This window comes from Channa argus, chromosome 5 (assembly GCF_033026475.1).
Source record: "Channa argus isolate prfri chromosome 5, Channa argus male v1.0, whole genome shotgun sequence".
NCBI lineage: Eukaryota > Metazoa > Chordata > Actinopteri > Anabantiformes > Channidae > Channa > Channa argus.
The window spans coordinates 19,637,562-19,662,137 of NC_090201.1; the positions used below are offsets into that span (position 1 = coordinate 19,637,562).

At 38.4% G+C, this 24,576-nt stretch overlaps 1 protein-coding gene across 2 annotated transcripts; it reads left to right on the forward strand.

Moving 5' to 3' along the window:
* The first annotated feature begins 1,617 nt into the window (after positions 1-1,617).
* Positions 1,618-21,026, forward strand: LOC137127311 (ras-related protein Rap-1A-like). 2 transcript variants are annotated; one of them, XM_067504151.1, is made up of 8 exons: positions 1,618-1,774; positions 8,969-9,057; positions 9,927-9,995; positions 10,296-10,352; positions 12,085-12,225; positions 16,551-16,694; positions 17,003-17,130; positions 20,052-21,026. In XM_067504151.1, the coding sequence occupies exons 2-7, from the start codon at positions 9,001-9,003 to the stop codon at positions 17,090-17,092; spliced, it is 558 nt and encodes a 185-aa protein (XP_067360252.1). In that variant the 5' UTR covers positions 1,618-1,774; positions 8,969-9,000; the 3' UTR covers positions 17,093-17,130; positions 20,052-21,026. The 2 variants fall into 2 exon arrangements, with proteins under 2 accessions (XP_067360252.1, XP_067360253.1); XM_067504152.1 differs by lacking the exon at positions 1,618-1,774 and adding an exon at positions 1,965-1,988.
* Positions 21,027-24,576: the final 3,550 nt, after the last annotated feature.

Genomic DNA, 24,576 nt, shown 5'->3' on the forward strand with positions numbered 1-24,576 from the left:
TTCTTTTTCTTTTTTTTTCTTATTTCTTTTTTATAAACACATTATACATTAAAATTTAGGTATCTTATTTCAGAAAATATATCTCTCATAGTGACAGGACTTACGGAAGCAGATAGAGTGCCGTATAAAACTCCCATAGAAGCCCATTATAACAGAGGTCCAGAAATTCTCGTCAAATCACAAACAGGCTGGTTTAAAATCGCATCTTCAAATAAAGTATATTATCGTCTTTGGACAGGTCGTGTGATCAGGCTCAGTCTTGTCGAAACACTTTACCTGATAGTTTTTCTCCCTCAAGATAGACAGTGGAGACAAACACACACACACACACACACACACACACACACACACACACACACACACAGAGAGAGAGAAACCTCACAAAAACAGAGAAGCGTAACATAATAAAGCAATTTAGATTGTTAAGTAGTTGTGTTTCTGACTGACTGATTAACTGTGTTGCTTACAGTGACTCTTGCTCCACCCATGGAGGGCCATTTTCTCTCCTCCCAGCAGAACAGGTCAACAGTCACTGAGAGGAAGTTAATGCAACACTCTGCTGTAATTAGTAGTGGTTATGACATAAAAGGTACATGTTATAGCAGTCACTTGACAATACTGACCTACTACAGGAAACATTATTTAAAAATAAAAGCCTTTTCATATGTTTTTCAATTCTTTAGCATTTATAATAATTTATTTTACTTTTCTTAATATTTAAATGCTAAAATTACATTGTGGTAAAGTCTCTCTAGCGTGGACACACACAGAAAGGGGACACACTTTCAGTCTGACATATTTAAATACAACGTTTTGTCCAGCCAGAGCTGGAAAATGTTCACATTGTGTGTTTTCTATGAAATCGGACGTTGACATGAGTTAAAAATTGCGTATCAAGAATTGTGGCGTCATTTTGGCTAACCCTCAAGGACTACACAGAAAGTGATAACACCAGTGATTCATGGAGTTTTTTATCTTTAGAAATATTGAGCAACCATGTGATTAAATATATCACAACACATGCATAATTCCCCTTTCCTTAGTGCCATTTTATATTTAGATTTTAAAACAGGAAAGAGGCGTGAATAGGAAGCAGTAGTAGTAATGACTCAGACCAGGTTGTGTGCTTATTTCTACTTATTTACATTTATTTATTTTCTCATTTAAACGTCTGGTTTCACTGTTGTTTTGCCCCTTTTACCACCTCTTTAAAGCTACTAACCAAAGTGTTTAAATAGAAAAACTGTACTAAATCTACATTTAAGAGTGTGCACTTTGTTCTTCGACTTGAATAAAGGTTATCCAATGGTACTTTTACTTGGAGTGAAGTATATTTTTACTCTTCTCTTTGTGTCTTCGTGTGTGTCCTTTTAACACTTTTCTTGAAGGGATAATGCAGCCTACAATGTGTTTATTTGCTGATTTAGTGACTGTGGATGCATTGAAAGCAGAAGAGAGCCCAGCTTACTGTGTCGCTGCCTGACAGACTGCCAGGCAAAGAGCAACTCCTCTTTAAAGATAAAGCCTTAAAGAGATGTTCTAATTTGACAGATATGACCAAACACTGAACTAAACCAGTGAGTATGTGTGTGGATTTCACATAATCATTGGTGATGTGCATCCCGTTATCATGCATACAATGTGGGACGAGTGGTACATGTGTCATGCCCTTTTAAGAAAAAATGAGAAGTAGTGGGGAGTGACGTCTGCTGCGCACAGAGGCCGGAGGCAAACTGACACTTGCGGAGCGGCGAGAGACAGCGAGAGAGAAACGGTGAGTGGAAATGCCAAACTTTACTAGCTGCTAAACGTGGTCAAATAACCCGTTTGCGTGGGTGCACGTAGAGCGGATGCATGGGGGCTTATAAGCAGACAACGCGGAGTGCACGGCACGTGTTTTATTTCTCGAATGAAAGAGAAGAATTATCCGCAAGTACAAAACGGGGAGTATGCACTCCCATTTTATTCAAGGCCAGGCGGAAGGGCAGGTAACGTTAGCAGACGGCTCTGTCTCTACCGATCGAATACTTAGAGATGCGGGTTGGTGTAAACACTGCCAAGGCTGGTAGATGTTTGAGCTGTAAAATATGCTTGACTGCGGTGTGTTTGTAGCAACCTAGGTGTGTTTAGGTCCTACGCGAAGAAAGGAAAGAGTCGGCTAGCTAGCGTGCGTGCTAACGAGCCGTAGCTAGCGGTTTGTGAAGTCTCGGCGGCCCGCTGCTGGCAGTTAGTTAGCTAGTTAGCGGCACATTGCTATCAAGCCTGATAAACGCGACTTGGTGTAGCCAGTTGCTGGGATTAAACTTGATTGTTTTGGGAAAGATGTTGATCTCAAGTGCCTGGATTGTATGAAATGGCATACGTTAAAGATACGTCTGTACGCGAGTTCACGATCGGAACCGAAATAGTTGAATGTGTAGAAGCTAATGTTGTAGTAATAATCACTCATCGACGAGGCAATAGTCGCTGCTGGTTTTAGTCACAGTCACAGCCACAGATTGCAGGGATTTGGCATGACCTGGAGTGATAAACATATGTTACTGCCGTAAGTAAATTAGGTGGATCCACAATGAGATAACCCAAGAGCTCAAACGACTTTCTCCTGTCTGGGTTCAAGTTTTAACAGCAGCCTGCTGCAGGAAGGTGTGCACTCATCATTACTACACTATCACGTTAAAACTCACTGTATACGAATTTTATACGATTTATAAAGTGGATCAGATCGGGTTATGTACATGTCTCGAAAGGTCCTAGAAACCCATCTTTTGTGCAGTTTAGTTTAAGAGTTTTAGTCTAAATTGAAAGTATCTTCAACATTTTCTCTTGCTTTACAAAGGCAATGATGTTAGTTACACATTGTTTAGTTTTCCAGTTACAGGCATTACAGTCACAAAGACTCTTGTGATGGTGAATTGTGTTAACAGGAGGATGTTCAGTTATTTGTTTCAGTCCTGTTTTTGTGAGGTTTAAATCAGCAGGATCAGAATTGGACTAGGCAGCCGCAGCCTAGTTGGTAGACAAGTCATCTGCGAGCCAGAGTGTTAGTGGTTTGGTTCCCAATTTTTCCTGGTTCCATGTCAGAGTGTCCTTGGACAAGACAAAGTTGCTCCTGGTGGGTTAGATGAGCACCTTGCGTGACAGCAGCCATCAGCAGTTTGTGTGTATGTAAATGAGGTGAATGTGAAGAAGCATTGTGAAGACCTTTGGGTCAAAGCGCTATATAAGCAGACCATTTACTATTTAGCCAAGAAACCCAGAAGTTGTTCTATAGGCTATTATCACCCCTACTGATTTCCAGTCATACATTCACACTTTGCATTGTATGATTGTGAATAAGGTAATAAATTACGGTCTATTTGTATTCAAAATGTGTTTAAAGGTCTTGGATTAGTCCAGATCACCCAGACAGAAACCTTTCCCAGTGTCCAAGTGGGGTAAACTCTTTCAAAGGCACCATTTACCCCTCTGTTAATAGAAAATATACATTTATTTCACCCTGTGCCTTTTAAACATTTCATTGCCCAAGTTTTGATGATGATATGCAACCTACCAAAGCCACTTCCTCAATCTTTCTTTCTTTTTGCAAGCCTGCTGTCTGGAGTCTTGAACAGGAACACTGACTGGAAGAGGCTATTTTGGTGTGTTACTGCTCCTTTTCCATCCTATCAGCATATAGCCTTCTTGTGCTTTGGAAAGAGGATGTGGTTACAGGTCATGGCCCCAGCGACACATGCATTTTGACAGCGTTTGTCAGTTACAGATCTTTGTCATAATTAAGTCCCAACCAAAACCTTGAATGTCTAACTGCAGTTTTACTTTGACTCAATGGGTATTCTAGGTTGAGCTATGCAACTACATAAGAACGTTTTCATTATTTGCATAATTCATTTTTTCATATTGGGTGAGGTTAGATTGCAAAGTCAATTTGTCAGCTTTCTTTAAAGAAAAAAGTCACTGTAGTCTGTAATATAGTATAGTCTTTTTGCAGCCTGGGTTTATATTGGAAAAGTCTTTATTAGACAGGAGTCTTGATTTCCTGAACTACTTTAATGTTGGGCTTTCTGTCACATGTCAAGGGCGCTCTTTTACAAAGTAACTTCACAGTTGTTGCCACTTTTTAAAGACTCTTTTACAGGCCTGTAAATTCCTAATTCCCGTGGAGGTTTCTAGGGAAGAACTCTGTAATTTTGCTGTAATTGTATGTAAATTAGAGACACATTATAGGATTTAATTGGTATATCTTCAATTATTTACTAACTGCTTAGCTAGCTAGTCTTTAAGGTAGGTCACAGAAAGTCAACTGAATGAGCACTTGATTTAAAGACAAACACATTATTCTTTATGTTAAATGTTGATCTGATGAGGATGAAGAGATTTTTACTTGGGTCTAAGTGTAGCAGTTTTTTCAACAAAATTCCTTTAACAGTCAACAGCTGTTTTTAAACTCAACGCAATAACTCAAGCAATTAGGCAACCTTAGAAGAGCTTTTTGATCTAGAGAAAGCACTAACGTTTTTTCAAGATAAATATGAAAACTTTGTTAGTTGCCAAAAAAAAAAACTTTAGCTGTTCTTTCTTTTTTACTTAAAACATTTACTTGACAGGATTTTTTTTTTGTCAATAGCCGCTGAGCGATTCCCCTAAAGTAAGTGGTTTCTTATGCTAAGCTCTGCGCGAACAAAAGATGTGAACTGTTGTTTTGGTAGAGGTAATGAGTAACCACGACCCTAAAGACACCAGAACAACAATTTTCTCACCTAGCTCTAAACTTCAACCTGATTATGCTTTCTAACAGTGTATTTTCTGTAATTGTCCTGTGGGTCAAGTAAGAAATTGGCAGAAGAGACGTAGTCATGCTGGTAACTTAACCAACGGATGTGTGTTTTTCCATCATCAGCACTTGGTTGAAGATACAGAAGGCAGCTGTCAGTTTTACTGCCTTGCTGAGTCAGTGGCTGTGAAGGCTTCATTGCTGTCAGATTAGCCTCACTAAAACAGGAAATGGTGGATCCCGAAAGTTGTAGTGTAGCTCTGAAGCTTCCTGCTCTCTAATGTGAGTTTTGTAGTTTATTCAGACGTCCATTTGCTGCTTATTCTAGACTAGAAGCAGCAGCCCCACGGCCACCTTGTCCAATATCCAGCCTTAGATGGATACATACCTTTGGCTGTAGAGGGTGAGTGATGCAGTGATGTCATGGTGGAGCATGTTTTCTGTGGCATGTGGCTTTCCCTCGCTCCTTATTTGCTGGGGTTACTACAAGAGCAGAAGAACAGCAGCTATGTGTTTGTTTTGTTGGGAGTGACAGTGAGTAGTGGGGCAGTGGAAAAAGGGAGATGTTTGGTTTTAAAGGGAGATGTCCTTAAATGGCTCTGTGTGTGTGTGTGTGTGTGTGTGTGTGGTGTGGTGGGGTGGGGATAGAAGGCAATACTGTGCATTGTTGTGTGTATATTTTCTGGTATTAAAGTTTGTACACATAGTAGGTGTCAAAGCAACAGCATCCTTCTCAGTCACATACCTGACTTCGTTGTTTTTGCTGTAAAGGCTGCAGATATGAATGAAAAGTTTAATAGGAAAATGGCTCTAAGGAGATGGGTGTTTGAGGAGGGTGTTATTGGTGTCTTGGCACCCATCAAGCAGAACCCCTTAACCATTTTTAGGAGCATGAATTAACACAGCAGAACTGAGAAATTTAGTTCTTTTATTCATACAAGCACTGCAAGATTTGGTTACATTTGCAATTATGTAGTAATAAACAAATTGTGTTATTGGTCCTATTCCTGTTTATAAGGGAAATTGCATGGATTATTTCTCAAATGGTATACTAGGGCCGGAAAGAAATACTGATTTTTCCATTGAACAATGTAATATCGCTTCATAAAATCCATAGTTTGATGTTTGTCCATAGTTTGTTCTTTGTTACCTTATTCTCAGCTACCTTAACTTGTTACATTTGAATATTACGTGTATACAGTCACCAGTTATATGTGGTTTAGTTAGGGCTGCATGGTGTGTAAAATGTTTACTTTGTAAAAAAACGAGTTATTACAAAGTGCACAAAAATGTTATTTTGAGTTTAAAAGTAAAGTACTTGATAGCTGATTAGCCATCTTGAGTCATGACAGTGCTTTAAACATTTGTTTATGAAGAGACTACAAGACGTGAAGCCAACAAATTGGAGTGAGCAGTGTGTCGATTTTCAACGCAAACACTGCAGATGAATTAACGTTATTGAGCAGACTCAGTTTCTGTCCTGCCTTCTCTCAAAGAGATCATTAAAGTGGATATAGTGTAGTTACACCTGCTGCTGCCCTTCTATGGCTGTTTACATGCACTACCAGGTTACTTGGAGAAATCAGTTTTCTCATTTAATTGGGTAGTTTACATGGAAATCCATGTATACTTGCAACAGCAGAGTAATCTGATTTCTCCTCCACCTCAGACTAATTTTTAGAAGCATTCTGCTTCCTGACTATTCCATTTGTCTTATTTTTTTTTCAGTTTTTTTAACTGTGTTGATAGTGCTGCAGAGTGACAGCGTAAGAGGGAGAGAGGAGAAAGGTGAGACACACGTTGTTTCACATCTGAGGGCGAATTGTCTGAATTAAAAGTCTTAATATGGCTTACCAGAGAAGGCAGATTGTAACCTGGCTACTTAAATCCGTGTAAACGCGTGTGATATCCTTCATATACATACATGTTTTCATTATTCTTGCTCAGTTGTGTTGCAAGGTTGTTTACATATCCAGAAATACTTGTGAATGTGTATACCAAATACACCTAAATAATTAGTGCTAAATATTGTTATTTTGTCATTGGTTAATAAAAGTATTTAAGTATTAACTGATATATTATCTTCTCTAAAATAAGTCCAGAAAAAGTGATACTCATTAGAATTTCTACAGCCGGCAGTGATGCCCTTATGTCATTGTTTTGTTTGACCCTCAGTCTTAAAATCAAAAGACAATGAATATAAATCCATTGTCTTTTGGTTTAAGACTGAGGGTCAAGGATATGACAGAAAAGCTGCAAATGGTCACATATAAGAAACTAAAATGACCCGATTTTGCTTAGAAAATCTATTTTATTACGGATCTAGTCATTGTGTGCTTCTGCACCTCTAAATTCTGAGATGCAGACATCCTTTATGATAATCCTTGAAGCAGTCATATACTGTACTAACAGCCATTGGCACAAAGTAGACTTCCAGTATTATCTTTCTTAATAAGTGCCAGTCCACCCATAAATGAATGCTGATAATTGACAAGTGAGGCCTAGACCTAAATCAAAGTGTGACATTGTCCGTATGACATTGTACTTGTGAAGCTGTGATGCTTCACTTTGTACTTGAATGTGTACACAAACTTGCAGCAGCGAATATCTGCACAGAATGCTGCTCTGTTCTTTTTCTTCTGCTCTTAATGGCTTCTCTGTAATTGTGCAAGCCAAACCCATTGTAAATTGTGGATTAGTGAATATGAATTATTCACAGTCCAGACTTCATATCCCTTATGGTCACTGCTTGTGGTTGAAGTTGGAGGTCCACAATTCTTTGTCCATCCCCCAGGGTGTTTCTATAAAGTGTGCTGTAAAAAGAACAGTGTAGGAGGGCATCATCTGCTTCCTAGAATGGTTGGCAAATAGCTTTTGATGGTTTGCAAAGAAAAGATGATAATAAAGGATATATTTTCTTCCTAAAGACCTAATATTAACAAAAGCCACTTTATGATCATCAACACAATCTTTATTCCACCAAGCTAAGTTTTTTTATTTATTTTTTTATCCAAAAACACAGAATTATTACTCCTTGTTTCAGGACTAAGATGCATTTAAAATATATTGTAAGGTAGCAGTTCTCACTGTGTACTGAAAGAAACCTCCTGGTAAACCTGAAGGAATCTTTTTGAATAGGACAGACAGCAACAGGTCAAACTTGTCAATAATGTGGCTTCCAAAATGATGGTGTCACCTAGAACTCAAACAGTGAGTCTGTGAAAGAGTTGGTAGTCTAGTCTATCTCTAATATCATCAAGCAAATCTCCAGTTTAGGTTTCCAAGTGTTAGAATTTGTTAGTTTTCTATGTTTTTTAAATCATTGTAACGTAATTATTATTTTTTAATAGTTCTTTTTGAAACTTTCTCGTGAATTGGAGGTAATTTGTTTATGGATTAATAAAAAAAAATCAATTTCTTAAGCTATATAATTAACATAGAACCCAGTGGATTGTATTATTATATTTCATTTGAGTTGACCGTGATGAAAATGATGTCGTCAGTCATTTTCAACAGCTGTTGGTCATTAACTTTTACTGAAATGTGAACTGACTTCCCATGAATTTACAAGACAAAAGATTCAGAAAACCCCTTTCCCACCTAGATAAAACTAAGCTTTAGAGGGGGGAGTCTCTTCATTATTGTAACCCAAGTAGTGACCCAGTTGGCAAACCAAACCTGAGTTTATGCCACAGTGTGTGCCAATGAGTCGAAGCCTGCATATCTCTTAAAGGGATATTCCAGTGATTTCACAATTTCCTCCCCTTTACAGTTTCCACTTCCCCCTGGTTGTTTTCTTGTGCTCTTGTTGTTTTACAGTGCCAAAAATTAGTGACTTAAACATGACAGCAGGGTGTACTTTGGTGTGTATGTATCATCTCCCCTTTAGTCCCCCTACACTCATACACAGCACAGCTGGTTTGTGTTAGAGAGGGGTCACATACTCTTCACCTCCTCCACCCTCCAACAGCTCGACTTGGGTGTATCCTCTATTGTTGTGCTGCGTCTTTTCCAAAAACTCCAGGAATGTCTAGAATTCTACCTTTTTCGAGTGGAAAAAGCCAAGAGACCAGACTGGAAGAATTATTTTGATTGAAAAGAAAGTTACTTTGAACAGAACATGGTTTTTCTTTCACACTCCTTCTCCTTTCACATTTTGTTTACTAAGTTTTTCTTCTCTTTGTTTGTCGTCTGCAGACTGTTGGGCTGTCCGGTGAAGAAATACTGTCATGCGTGAATACAAGCTAGTGGTGTTAGGGTCTGGAGGCGTGGGCAAGTCTGCTCTGGTGAGTACTCCCTCCTAACCTCTCTCCCTCCTGTCTCTAAGATCTCTGCCACAGGTTTCCCACAGATTTTTACAACTCACTCAGGTAATTGTATGTAACAGCAAGACATTTTAATAGCTTAGGGAGAAAACTGGCAAGAGAAGTTTAGGGAGGAAGAGCACGGACCAAACTGTTCCTATAATAAGTTACTACTTTTATTTCAAGTTTCGGTTTTAAGTGTTCACGCTTACAGTCTTCTAGGGCAGTTTTATGTTCTGCTTTAAAAATAAAATCTGCTGTGTGTGCTAGAACATTGTTGGTATTTCAGTAGTTCCCATCCATTCTTTTGCTGCAGTTCAACATATATGAACATTCTGAGTTAGACAGTGGTATATTAAGTTTTTCAATTCAAGAACAGACACAAAATCTTAACCTTTTATTTTTATTTTTTTATTGTACTCCATGCTTGTCTGTGAAATCTTCTTTGCCCTGCTTCACTTCGAGCAGGTGTCAGAGGCGAGTTAATCCCTGACATGTTTAGGTCTTAAGATCTGTCAGGTGAACTCTGTCTACCCCTGATGTGAACATGTCACTAAGCCCAGTGGTTTATATAGCACAGTCTAAATTTTTCATTTGCATATAGTCGCATGTCAGTAAAACCACTGAACTTGGTTTTAGCTGAACTCTCTCAGCATCCTGGCTGGAAAACTTGCTAACATCACAAACAACCTCATTCCAGACATCCTATCTTCTAATTGTATTGAATGTAGGTGCATTTTGAAGTACAACTAGCAGACATGGCACTGTTCTTTGTATTTGTCACATTTTGTTCTCTGGCCTGGAAGCTAACATTCATCTGATGTTGGCTGACTCTGTGTCTTCTCTTACAGACAGTTCAGTTTGTACAGGGAATCTTTGTGGAAAAATATGACCCTACAATAGAAGACTCATACAGAAAGGTGAGTAGCTCGTGACAAGGGAAAGATGTTGAATGAGCAGATTGTTAGTAGCTGCTCTGCAGGTTCATGTCATAATTGTCATGTCTTGCTTTCTCTCCTATAAATCGCTTCATCTTTCTGTTCTTCTGCTTGCTTTTCTCTTTTTTGTTACTATTTATTTGATCTCTTGCTTCTATTTCCTACCTTTCTTTTGTGTCTCTCTGTCATGCGGTACTTTAAACACACAATATGACTTGTCTAGTGACATGAAATTAAGTTTTATGTTAACAGTCTGGTTTTACAATTGTCATTTTCATACAGCAAGTGGAGGTAGACGGGCAGCAATGTATGCTTGAAATTCTCGACACAGCAGGCACAGTAAGTGAACTCCATTCCAATGAAATCTGTCAATATATAGCAAAATCTCTAACTTCGTAAGTAAATCGATTTTGGGCAAGTGGGTTTTTGAAAATAGTAATTTTTAAAGAAAAATTAAACTGCCAGGCCTAGGAATAGAACATTGATCCTACATTTGATGGGATGTAAATATGTACTGGAAAGGCTTGCTGAAACCTCTAAAGTTTTACCAGAACTATATTACCTTGCAGTTGCAAAGTAAAAAGTTTTTTTTTCTTTCTTTTTTTAAAATGTAATTGGTTCACACTGTTGATGATCACAAGATTAATAGTAGAGTGTAAGGGTACAGTACACCTGATACTGTAGGCAAGTTGCCATCATGCTGATGTACAGGCATGTTTATGCCCGTTTCTAATCTAAACTTGATAGTTATCTTTTTCTGCAGAAACCTAACACTGCACAGTGCTATGAAAAAACCTGACAATGATCCAGCAGTTGTACTGCTCTGCATCTTCACTGCATCTAGTGGTGCACCTAATCATCAGATTTCATTAAATAATCATTTTGGTCTTTAAAACCTCTGCAAATAGTGAAAAAAAATGATTAGTTTCCCATAATACAATTTTATACTAAAAAACGGTTCAAGGAAAGCCTCAGCTTTTCAAAAACGCACCGGACTGTGAGGCTGTGGTACTTAATTGAAGCTTCTGTGGTCAGGGAGCGGGGGTTAGCATCAGGCTAATGGATCAATTGTAGGATCAGTGGCTCCTCAACATTCAAGAAAATGGTTAAATGTCCATTTTTTTCTCAAATTTTGCTTTCTCTGAATATATAACTGGTTTAAATCTTTGCGCTTATCTGGCTATCAAGCCCATGTCAGCTATCAGTTAAGTGGTCCTTTAAGCTTTTACCTATGATGGCTGTAACATCTGTTTATCTTTCTTTGCCCCTTGCAGAAATGCACAACCAAAGAAAATACTTTTTTTTCTATTTTCATCCAACATAATATACTTCATATTTGAAACTTTAAGCTAGTACAGAACCAAGGCAGGCACCCTATCTGCTGCTGCCATAGCCCCTTAACTAAAACTAAAACTTAAATATTTATAGTATATAGTTTGCTCTAATGAAAGCAAAAGAGAAGCAGCAAATTCTCACTTTGGCTTGAAAAGTTGGTGCCTTTACGGGAACTTAAGTAACCAGTTTACTTGGAGAAATTGGGTAAATGGGATCAGAGTTTGCATACACTTAAGAAAACTTGTTACTAGAAATGCTTGTATAAAGGCAGTAGCAAAGTAATCAGATTTCTAGTCTGCCTCCGACTTTTTTTGGAAGCACAATGTTAACCGTATAGTGACAGAAAATGGACTTGTGCAGGCTTTGATTGAATACTGAGGTGGTATCAGCTCATTAACAATCTCCCGATTATTCTGCCTTTCACTACCCTGTCTGGAGCCTTTAGTTGTTCACACGTGCTGGTGGAGAATGCTGATTAGAAACCTGGTTACAGATTTACATACCAGAAACATCTGCGTTCTCTGGGAGAAATATAGCTGGGGAAATCAGATTTCCCTAAACCCCTACCCCATGTAAAAGCCCTGAGTGTTTCAGCTCAAAAATCCACTACATTCACTACATCTCGGAACCGGTCAAACCAATGTGACTCCTTTTTATGTTACTTGACATTAAATGTTAAACAGTCTATAAAATTCCAAAAGGCATATGACAGAGCTTATGGCTTCTGCTTGTGTAGGAGCAGTTCACAGCAATGAGGGACTTGTACATGAAGAACGGCCAAGGCTTTGCCTTGGTATACTCCATCACAGCACAGTCCACCTTCAACGACCTCCAGGACCTGAGAGAACAGATTCTACGAGTAAAGGACACAGAAGATGTGAGTATATTGAATGGACACTTAGACTTACAAGCATATTTGTATAATTTTATACAATATTTATTTGCACTGAGTTTTTTTATTTTTTAGGTTTTATTTGAGATCATTATTGATCAGAGACATCAGACATGGTAAAAAGTTTAGATACATTACAAGGGCCTCATTTCCCTTTTCTCATCTACCTATGTGCAGAGACAATATTGCACTGTTGCCATGGATACCATTCAACACTGGAATCAATGCATCTTCTGCCTTGTCATAATGCAAGCGGTGTCACTGTTATGTCTATAGAGTGCAAACAATGAGAAAGCACTTGATAAAACTTGTGTACTGTGCATAGCCTAGCATTAGCTAATACTGGCAGAATGGAAGCCCATTGTTTACGTCAGCAGTGTTTTACAGATGAAACCACAGATGCGCTGTGTGTCTTACAGACTAGTAAAATGTAGAGCAATGTCTTTATCTCACTGGCGCTTGTCAAGCCCTTAGTCTTGGACCTGTGGATATGACAGTACAAGTAAAGAGGATGTGTCGTCTAATTATGTTTCTGGTTTGCTGTTTGTCAGCAGCACATTTACATTTTTCTATATCTCTGGTAAATTGTGAGGCTGCTGGCATGAGTAAATCCTCCAAACCGTTTCTGGTAGGACAGATAGTGCGTCAGCAGAATCTAACATGCCCTTTTTTGGTGATCTCTGGAGGGAATGAATGTTACCATAACCCTCTCCCTCACATTTTCCTTCTCTCTTTTGCTCACTGTTCCCCGTCAATGAACGAATGCCCCTCTAGAGCCTTAGTGCAAAGGCTTTATTCTAGTTTTCTTTCCATTTTTTCTATCTGTCCCCTTCTTGCTCCCCTTCCCCTACATCTGTGCTGGTATACTCCAGTTTTTTGTTTTGACTGACCATTTCAGTGTCTGTTGCTCTGTACACCCCCCAACCAGATCCCCTGTGGCCCCCTTTGTGGTCTTACTGTGGTATGGCAATTGGACTGTCATGGTTGATGTGCATGGAAAGCCTCAGCTCTTCTAAAGCACTGGATCGTGAGGCTGTGGTACTTTATTGAAGCTTTCGTGGTCAGGGAACGGGGGTTAGCGTCAGGGTAACGGATCAATTGCAGGATCAGTGGCTCCTCAACATTCAAGAAAATGGTCAAATGTCCCTCTCTTCTCAAATTTTGCTTTCTCTGAATATATACCAGGTATAAATTGTTGCATTTAACTGGCTATCAAGTCCATGTCAGCTATCAGTTGAGTGGCTATTTAAGCTTTTACCTATGATGGCTGTAACATCTGTTTATCTTTCTTTGCCCATTGCAGAGATGCACAACCAAAGAAAATACTTTTCTTTTCATCCAACAGAATAGATTTTGTATTTGAAGCTTTAAGATATTAGGAAACTAAGGCAGGCACCCTATCTGCTGCTGCCACTGTTCTCATTTTAAGCTCTGCCATGCACCATTTAGTGAAGAGCTGTACAAGACTTACTTCACTTCTGTATTGCTAAACTCAATTAAGAAGAGTTTTAATGGCACTTAAGGGCCAAATTCCATCTACTTTAAATGTTGTTGGCAGATAAAGAATAAAGTTAGTGAGCACTCACTAGTGTATTGAAAGCTTACTTCCCTTCCTTCCATAGGTCTTATGTAAGGTCTTTTCCGGGCCATGTCTGTCTCTAGTTGCGTGACTAGGATGGTACTAATGCCTGACTCTGTGTTTGTGATTCACCGCTACATTTGGGACGATTAGCTCCATTCATTTGAGCTACACTGTTCCCTGTTCCCCACAATCCAATCTTTAGCATGCCATTGTGGGCAGGATAAAACCTGTCTGTAGTATGTTAACTGCATCTGAACAGATTCTCTGTGGGCTGTGTGAATTCTTGAAGTAGGTTAATGCTGCCTTGTGTGCTGCTGACACTGAACATTTTTCTTCTCTGCATACCTCCATCTTTCCATCCCTCTCTCCATCCTTTTCATCCCAGCTTGACTCATAGTTTGTCTTAGGAGGGCATATCATTGGTACTCCCAGGACCCCTGGGAGAAATGTCAATCCAGTGCGAGGGCTTGTTTGGTTATGAAACAACAAGCAGCAACCTTGGTATCCATGGGGTTAATCTAAACATAGCAGTTTCCTGTTGTTCGCCCCACAGTCCAGAGATGGAATGACAGAGAGAAGGATAAAGAGCCCTGAAATGGTTGTCTTATACATAATTTCTCTGTAAACATTCCTTCAGAAAAGTATTACCTAAGTATGACTTCTGACAGTACTCTTGAGGGTGGGAGAAGGTCTAATGTATAAGCAAGTGAGTGCACATCACAATATAGCCATATTGCTTACAAATATCAGATTTTTCCAGGTCTAACAGAGACGTCTGAGGGTAGTCTTTAAACCAAAAGATCGGAGCAAATTCAGGATCTCCCATACATAATCCTATTTGTTGCAGGCCCACCACAAATGCATTTCACAAGCTGATATACTATTGGCGCCTGTTGTGCTGTTTTCCACTAGTTGCTTGCTCAGCTGCAAGTATCTGGTGGACCTTTGGAAAACTCATGAAATCTGATCTCTTCATCAGAATAGAGTTAATGGAGCTTTGCTTGTATTATGTAGTTTTAAATGGTTGGTATAATAAGCCACTTTTGATTGTGCAAATGCAGTGGATCTCAAATTAACAAATGCGCGCACACACTATCATGTGCAGTGAGGGAATCGTGCTATGTTAGAAAACATTCAGGAAGGAAAGTGATGTTATCCCGGCTGGGCGGGGCCGCCATGACTTCCTCCGGGCCAGTATGCTCCTTAGATAGCTGGTCAGGAAACAGCAGGCAGGATGAGACGCATCCCGACACCCTGACTGCCCCTGCTCTGCCCAGTTTTTTGCCTAGAATATTCTCTCTTCCTCAGAGCTTTTTTTTTTTTTTTTTAACCTAGGTTTTTGAAACATCTGTCTGAGGGCATAAATAAGGAAGTGTTGGTTTTTTGGGACATTCCAAAACAAGCTGCACTTCTTGTAAGTGGTTGTGTTTTCAGTTTTGGTTAAGGACATATAGAAGAAACCAAAACAAGAAATGGTTCTTGTTTGTTCATATAAATGTTTTAATCTTTTATCATTGTTGTATAACCTGAATCACTGTTTTGGCCTTTACAGTAGGATGGATTAATTCTGTTGATTATCTTTGTGACAAATCCAGATTTAATATAACTGGCCTGCTTATTTTTGTAATAATTATGTACCAGCTTTTGCACTTTGAGACTTTACATAAGATTTGCATTTACTGAGAAATGTTCTATTATTATTATTAATATTATTATTATTAGTCTTTACACCTCCCAGTCTCAGCCCCCGTGTCTACCATTTGTGCTGAACCCAAACAGACTTTAATGTCAGTGTTAGATTAGTTTTAGAAAGTGGTTGGATTTATCGAAAGCATAGGATGGACCTGGTACAGCACTGAAATAACAAATGGCTGTCTGAATGGTAGCAAGGGAAGCTGTCGGGATTTGTACTTTGAATGTTTTCTGGTATACACCCTAGCCTGTTAAACCCTCAGTTTTTCTTTGGCTCTTTGGCACTTTTGTGTTTGTTTGTTTTTCTCTGCAGATGCAGTAGATGAGACAAAAATGGTACTCCAGGCTTTTCTTTTTTGTTTTTAAATACAGATGTACAGCAGACCCTTCAACTGTTTGTGCTTCATCTTGTGTTTGGTGCACCACCACAACCAAGCATTAAAAGTTTTTATGCATAACTTAAAAAAAACAACAACATTAAATCATGTGAATGCAAACATGCATTCTAATGCATTTTATTTTGGACAAGTTAGGTAAAAGAAAACATTGTTTTCATATTGGAGTGGCTATTTCTAGCATGAGTTTTGGGATTTGTACTGGAATATGGGTCTTTTACTGGCTTAAGTAATACGTTTCAAATGGAACCTTTTACTCACTGTCCCACCCACATTGTTCTCATTTCTTGAATTCATTTCATATTTAATGTTCACTTTCGAATCTAGCTTAAACAAATTTTACTGTTGTACAAAAACAATTCCACCCGGTTTCTTTTTTCACTTTAATTTAGTTTTGTTGACTTATAGGGACCTATAGGAATAAATGCTAGATACATGTGTGTTTAACATATTTCATTGCTTCAAGTCTGTCGCTCTATCTAAGGTGATAATCTTGTAATAAAAGATGTATTAATTTTCTCAGAATGAATGTAAATTGTGTGTATGCAATGTTGTATTTTGGTTGTTTTGTTTTTATAATATGCAGTGCCAAATCATGATTTTGCCTCCAAAGGATTTACATTTTAGTTTTTTGACCGTAGGTGCCGATGATCCTGGTGGGGAACAAGTGCGACTTGGAGGATGAGCGTGTGGTGGGGAAGGAGCAGGGCCAGAACCTGGCCAGACAGTGGAACCACTGTGCCTTTTTAGAGTCCTCTGCTAAGTCAAAGATCAACGTCCTTGATGTAAGTACTTGCTGACACCAGACAAACAAATCTGGCTATAGATTTAATAAATGATGACTGCTCTAATTGTGACCCTAGCATTACTGTCTGTGTGTGTGTGTGGACATGTGTGCATGCTGGTAAAATATGGATTACCTAAGATGAAGGTAGTAATGTGCTGGATTAAGCACCATTACTCAGTGGTACACCCTTGGTAAACCTACTGTTTGTGTGAACAGTAGTAGATCGTACAACAGTGTGTTAGGTCAATATTACAAAAAGATTTTACAAGTGCAACATCACTGAAAGTTTTCTGTTGTCTCCTGTAGATCTTCTATGACCTGGTCAGACAAATAAATAGGAAAACACCAGTGGAAAAGAAAAAGGCGAAAAAGAAATCCAACTGTGTCCTCCTTTAAAGTCCCCCCCTCCGGCCCCTGCAGCAGCTCTGAGCCAGGTGAGTCTAAAATTTGAAAACACAGTGTAAGGCACAACCCATGCACCTAACACATTGATGTCGTGATTCATAGAGAGGCTGTTTATTAGTGTTGTATAAGAGCTTTGATCTTCCTCTGTTGTTTTAGATGATGCTGGCGCTTTCAATTGAAAGTTATCATTCATCCCAATCCATTAGGAATTTGTTTCCCAGCAGCCAAGTCAAGTCAAATGTATTCATTTACATTCTATCTGCAGTTTCACAAATCGTCTTTAAAATCTTTGAATTGCATTTACAAGTTTTTACTTTAGGCCATAAAATGGATAAATAAAGGTATTTTAATTATAAAAAGGTTTTAGAATTCTCTGATGTTGACTTACATATCCAGTAATTTTTTTTGACATCCCTAAGTCAGCTTTGAAAAGTGTCAAACTTTTTCCCCCCTCTTTTTAAATCAGTATTTGCTGCTGTATAATGAGTGATTTATTGTATGATTTTTGGATTTAAAAGGACCTCAGAAAACCTCTGCAGCTGATCATTTCTGAGGAAATTCTGATTTGCCCTCAGGTTTTTTCCCAGTATAGTGAAAATTGCTTATTCCTTTTTTTAATTTTATTTTTTCAGCATTTACAGTTGCTCCGGATGTCGGTAATGAGGAAGTGTAAAAACATTCACACTCAGTAAACCAAACTGATGATTCCTGTCTTAATTATATGAACTGAGATAAGTTTAGATTTGACTAACCTCATATTTATGTTATGCAATAGTTTATCGTAATGAATAGCTGTGTTTCAGCATGAAAGGAAACTGGAGCTATTTCCTTGCAGCACTTTTTGTAAAGTGGGTTTTTTTAGTTCTTTTTTGTTATTTTTAAAACAATGTTATGTAGGCCTTTCTAGCTGGACTTGGGCAGTGTGAATTTTCTGTCATGATATTCTAGTTTTATAATGAAATACCATTACGCATGATTTTTACAACTCTGCCCATAATAAGCAAATAGATAAGGCATAACTATCTTGCACGGAGTGCTGTTGAAGAAGAATCTAGAGGGTCAAAAATACTTGTTTTATTGTCCACATCTTATTTTAACTGCTAGCACCCATTTAGGTCTGAGTTAATGTACTCTAAGAGCTGCTGATAAGGTTAGACCTGGGTTAACCAACTCCTCACCAATGTAGAAAGCCAGCGTAAAGAATGTTTTCCCCCTGATCTAAAGAATTTCCTTTAGGTGATGGCCTTAGCTTCACTCAGTTTGTGAGATCTTGTGATGCGCATCCACATGATGTATTGTCTAACCACCTCAAAAGGCAGCATTGTTTTAGAGCTCAAAGGCAAGGAGAACAGTGTGTTGTCTTTAAGCTGGCTAAATCACAACACATATGCATTTTGCAGTTACTATGTTCCGATCACCTGCACATGCAACAACTGACTGAGGTATTTGTGAAACAAAGCTTGAGAGAAAAAAATTGCTTTCGAAACTCCCCTGACAATCGCTGCATAATTAAGGGTACGATTGTCAAAAATGGTAACCAAGACCTTAACATTTCTTTATCTATGTTTGTATTGTGATGATAAAGGAACTTCTTTTAAGACTGTTGCATTTGTTACATTTGATCAATGAGTGTAATGGACAGCAGGGTATGAGACATTGTCCAGTTGTGCCCAGGCCAGACATGAGGGTCGCTAAACCACCCACTGCTTTACTCGTCTGAATCCATCTGTCTTAGTCCATTTTTAAATTCATTTGTTGAGACTGGGGCCTCTGTCAACAGGCCTTGGGGCATTGTCTTCCCAGCCCTATTCACACACTGGCGAGCCCAGTGAGCCAATACTAATGGGATTACAGTTCCACTGTTTCCCCATTCACAACACACCAGTTCCTGCACTGTAAGAGAGATAGAGATAGTTTCAGTGCCAGCCTCATACAGGACAAAGTAAAAGTTAATGGAACATTTCATTTTTCGCCATCTTGCAGTGTGTTGAGCTCATTTACTAAATATTATTATTTGCAATTGTGTAATTTTACAGTATAGGATCACTCTAACACCTGGGGCCAGATCAAAGTGATGTATATGCAAAAAAAAACCATGCTTTTTTTTAAAAATTGTCTCGTTATTTAGAAATCTACAGCTTCAAATCAATTCGATAAAATGTGCATTCATACTTATGATGGACTAATGCCAATACTAGTATTGGGCATTGGGTCTTATCCTGCTTTTGTGTACTTGTGCTGACAGGTTGGCAAATGTGTAAAAATGTCTGTGGTTTAGAGCTGTTTAAAGGTAATAACTGCAAAGTAAAGCAGTATCCTACAGCTCTGAAGTTTTAAGATTCATTTACTAGCAGTCCTAGTGTTTCTAAAACATCACTAAAATTCTGCTTTACTTTGTCATTATGGGGTACTGAGTCTAGATTATTGAGGGGGGGGAAAGAATTTAAATAATTGTAGTATCCGGCTGCAGCATAACAAATTGGAAAAAAGTGAAGGATGTTTGAAAACTTTTTGAATGCACCGTATGTAAAGGTAATTTAGATAACAATGCTTTCCTTTGTGTGGAAGCTTTACATCTCTGGGAATAATATGACCAGAGAGGAACAACACTGCACAACACTGCTTTTACACGAAAAAAATCGGATAATTAGAATTTTGTTCTGACATTGACGAAGGTGAAGGTATTGAAAAGTAATGCTATATTTTGTTGTTTAAAAAAAAATCAACCAAGTACCACTGAGTTATTACTTTTCTTATAAGTGTTATTCTTTTTTAATAAAAGGACCATATTTTTATTGTTTTCCTCCAACTCTTAGAGGTTAGAACAAGCAAATGTAATGTTATGGACTGGCCAATAGAGGGCGGAGTAGGTCACTCTGTAAATGACGTTTAGGATGTTTGAGATGTATTATTGTATTATATTAACATATAACACTGTGCTGTATTGCAGAAATGCTGTAATGAAGAACTGTTGCCCTGATTGGAACGTGCCAGCATTCCAACAGCCCCGACCCCCCCCCCCTCCCACCCCACCTTTATCAGCCATAAACAGTGAATCAGCTGACTGAACTGCTCCCAACAAAGATGAGGATGATCTTCACAAGAGTGAGAGAGAGAGATGGAGAGAGTAAAGAGAAAGAAAGACAGTAAGAGAGAGAAGACTCTCCCCTCCAAGGACCTTCCTCTGTGTCTCAGTTTCAGTGTGAGCCCCTAAATAGGAGGTCTCCATTTCTGCACCAACAATCCAACACCACAAACTGATGAGAAAAGCGCAGCAAAGCCTCTGAAAGTATAAAAAAATGTCTTTGTGCTACATGGCACAAGAGCAGCCCCTTTTCTTTCTTTTTTTTTCTTTTTTTTTTCTTTTTTTAAATTTTTTTGGCAGGCTAACAAAAAGATAATAACAGCATCAAAGAAGGAAAAGAAAGTCACAACTTGGATTCAGTATTTCACATCTTTTTCAATATCGTATTTGAAAGACATGGAAGTTGACCTCTTTAGTTGTATGATTATAAATATTCTTCAAAAATGAGCATGAAAATAATGCATTAGTTATTAATTGTAGATGTCTTCAAGTGAAATCAAGTGGAAAAGTGAGAAATGTTTTATAGCCATACACCTATTCTTCATGCCTGTCATGTCAGTGATTATAGATCAAGGTCTCTAATATGTATTATTATTTTTATTCTATTTTCTTTGCCCTGTTGTTCATGGACTTCTCTTCTGCAGATATCTCTCTCTGATCTGACTTAATTTTATACTCAGTCACTGGGATTTCATAGCTCCCATAATATATTCTAATGCATTTTTTGCATAATAATGCTTCAGAAAAATGGGTCTTTTATAGGAGAAAAAATAGGGGAAAAATAAGGATTGATTTCTATGTCTCTTGAAGCTGAAATATATTATACTAAACCAACTCTGATGATGCTTCTTGTGTTTTTCTGTCGATGGTCTAGCTTTTATGGATTATTAAAGTACATTTTAGTACATTTTCATCATATTGGTCAATGTATTTTTGTGCATTAAATTTATCCAAATTGGATTTTACTTATTTAAGTAGAGTGAAATAAATAAAAAGTATGTATATAAAGAGTTTTAATATGTATATTGAACAAAACTAGAAATTGCACGTTGATTTACGCTGGATGCCCTTCGTGCTGCAACCCTTCCATTTTATCCGGGCGAGGGACCGGCACCAGGGTGGCCCTTGGTGGCTGGGTGGGGCCCAAGCCAATGCTTTACAACTGAGCTAACAGCCCACCCACCCCTACACTAATGTTAAACCGGTCTGCATTACATGTGATGTTTGATTTTACTTTGACTGACCACTAGGGGTCAGTATATGAGCAGAAATGATTTACAGTGATCTAAAGTCTGCATCCCTGCACTAATGAGGTCGAGGGGCCAATCATTAACCGTGAAAATAGTACATAATGCAATATTTTTTTTCATGACGGATTTTTTTTTTTAAAAGGAAGAAAATAAGATTGTATATTGGCTGCAAAACCCATAGTGTTTGTGGAATTTTTAAAATTGTGCCCCTACACCCTAGTTTAATTCTAGTTAGACAGTAAAGTTAGTAAAATTACTTTCAGTAATCATCTCAGCATGCACTTTGGCATGTTTGTCCGTGCCATAGACCTCTATTGTTCTACAACTATTAACATTTCAACCAGAGACCACTTCGCTGGATGACATAATCTGTCATTGCAAAATACATGGTTAACATTAATATCGTCCAAACTGACGTGGATTTCCATAACTGCTCTGGAGAACTTGAGCATAAAGGGAAATCCTGATTCAAAGTACATGGAGCAATGTTGCTAAAAAATACATCTGCCACACATTTTGGACTGAATCATGCCATCCAGTGGAGCAGGGGTTCTAACTGATGTCCAAAATATAAAAACACAATGGAAGTATAGGAGACAAACAAGCTAATCTTGGATGCAGCCTCGTTTAAAAAAATGTGTTTAATCTTAAACTGTATTATTTTTTAATACATGCTTACTATGCCCACAGGACCATAAATTCAAGCCTGTGTATTCAAACCAAGTGATACAACTGTCTTTGGGAAAAAAGTCTATTCCTCTTAAAATGAAAAGTCCAGTAAATAAGCTGGTGTGGATATGTTTACCAGCCTAATGCACTCACTTTAAAAAGTGGGTAGATTTGCAAAATGGGCCGAAAGGTATTTCCTCGAATTTAAAATCCCACTTTTAGATGACTACCTTTGTGAATATTAAATATGTGTTCACTGTAACAGATACCGGACACAGCTTTATGTTCTCTTATGAAAGAACTCCAAATACTTATTAAAAAAAAAAAAAACAGTAATAATTTTTTGGGCGGAGGTGAAATTCATCCGGTGCTGCGATTAGCTCCCTGGTGGCAACTGCTGAACAGCTGTAATGTGACAAAAGATATGAATGCACATTTAATGTGTGACAAGAAGCCTGTGGTCGTAAAATGTAAAATTAACCTGACCTGATATTCTGCAAATGTGACATAGTCCCAGTTTTAAGGTTATGCCTCTTAATTATTTGTTTATGTGTGCCTGCTAGTGCATATTACATATAAAGCACTGATTCTGTAGCTCTTTCCTGTGGTCGGATGGTGGTATCATCATATGATAAATCTGATGACACACCTAAACACACCACAAAAGCAGGACATGAGCTTTTCTTAAAGTGAACTTTAAACCAAAAAAAAAAATTATGCTGCATCATCTAAGCTACTTATTTCTCAGAGGGGGACGTGTGGAGCAGAGGAGGGTACTAAATGTCTGCTGGTGAGAACAGTGGCGAAGGGATTAGATTGTGTGACTCATTTCTTGTTTTTCTTGTTTTGGACTCAACACCTACACGGCAGCCTTGATCGTGCCCTTAATCCCTTTAGTGGTTGAGAAGCACAGTGATACAAAAACACGTCTGTGTTTATTATCCACCATATGAAATAATGCATGCTGTCATCAACCACCACTCCCAGGTCTGAGATCGTTTTTGTGTCCCCTCGGAACAGTAGGAGTTTGGTACCAAGTGGGCTTGAATGAGATCAAAGCACTGACTTTCTGTGTCTTTCAAAATGTGATCTCTCCAGTGTACAGCCTTAAAAACCAGCATGGTATTGTAAGCCTTTTAACAGTGAGACACACAGTATTACAAAATGTATTTGGACCCCACTGTGTGTACTAATGGGTTTGGTGGTACAAAGTAGTGCTGTTTTCACGATTTGGGGAATCTAAAAGCCCCAGCAAACTGATCTCAGTGTATCTCAGATAAATGTACATTTGCCATTAGCTTTAACAATGGAGATTATTATAGTCACAAAATAACCATAGGTGTGACACCATCCACCCACTGAATTGTAGCAACCTAGATTGACTACTTGCTCTTTCACCCAGCCTCGACCTCAACCCTAAACACAACCTGTGCGATGAACTTTGAAGATGAAGTCGGGTGATGAGCCCATCTACATCATAGATCTCTCTGTGGTTAATAAAGTTGCTTGAATTTTTAATCTTGTGGCCAAAGAGGGGGCAACTCTCGGCAGCCAGGATCAAACAATCTTGTTGATCACGTGGAATATCTCAATACCTGAATGGGCTGTGAAGATTTTACAGTAGGGCCAGATATTCATGTTCTCCTAAGCATACGATCATTTAGCCTCGATGATCATCTGAATTTTGCTCTAGCCCTATCAGCAGGTCATTTATCACATTACGTGGAACCCAACATCTACTTGATTGATTGGCACAACTGAAAGTTGATGCTAATGCATCCTATTTACTATGATACAACATTATATAGTCTCTGCTCTACACCAGCTGATTTTTATTTCAAACCAACACTGTGTCTTCAGTAAGGTCTCACAGAGTTGCCAACATGGCCTTTGATGCTTGTGACTATAGTGAGAATCAAATACAAGGCAATTTATAAATTGGATTTTCCTGTGGGTTTAAAATTCAAAAGTTGCCATTTTGCAGGTCTGAATTACATCTACGCAGCTGGAGATTTTATTGTACAGCTGCAGCTCTCACCCAACAAAATCTCGGTGCATTCTCCAAACAACAGCAAGCTTTCATCCTCTCAAGGTCCCTGAACCTATTATAATAGTTAAATCTTTCTTCAGTAATGTCAGCCCTTCATCTCCAAACCCTTTATGCCCACAGACCCTTTCTCTCTTCGCTCTCAAAAGATTAATTAACAGATTAGTGCTTGTGTCGAATAGATTGAAGGCCTGGGCTCAGGATGTCATCTGTGTCTAATGCATTATCTGGAGAGGGAGTGAACATGAGCTTCACTGTCAGGGGAATATTGACAGTTTGGAGTGCAAGGTTTCATTTGTCCTCCAAGGATCATCGCATCATTTCCTGCCTGTAATTTGCTTATATTGATGATGTACATCTATGCTTTATTTATGACCTGGTATTTCTTCAATATTCCTTCTGTTTTTATTCCATGTGGTACCGT

Excerpts from the sequence above, each read along its gene's own strand:
- LOC137127311 (XM_067504151.1), top strand. The coding sequence starts at position 9,001 with ATGCGTGAATACAAGCTAGTGGTGTTAGGGTCTGGAGGCGTGGGCAAG. Across the intron at positions 9,058-9,926 it reads GCGTGGGCAAGTCTGCTCTG|ACAGTTCAGTTTGTACAGGG; the intron begins GTGAGTACTCCC and ends CTTCTCTTACAG. Across the intron at positions 9,996-10,295 it reads TAGAAGACTCATACAGAAAG|CAAGTGGAGGTAGACGGGCA; the intron begins GTGAGTAGCTCG and ends ATTTTCATACAG.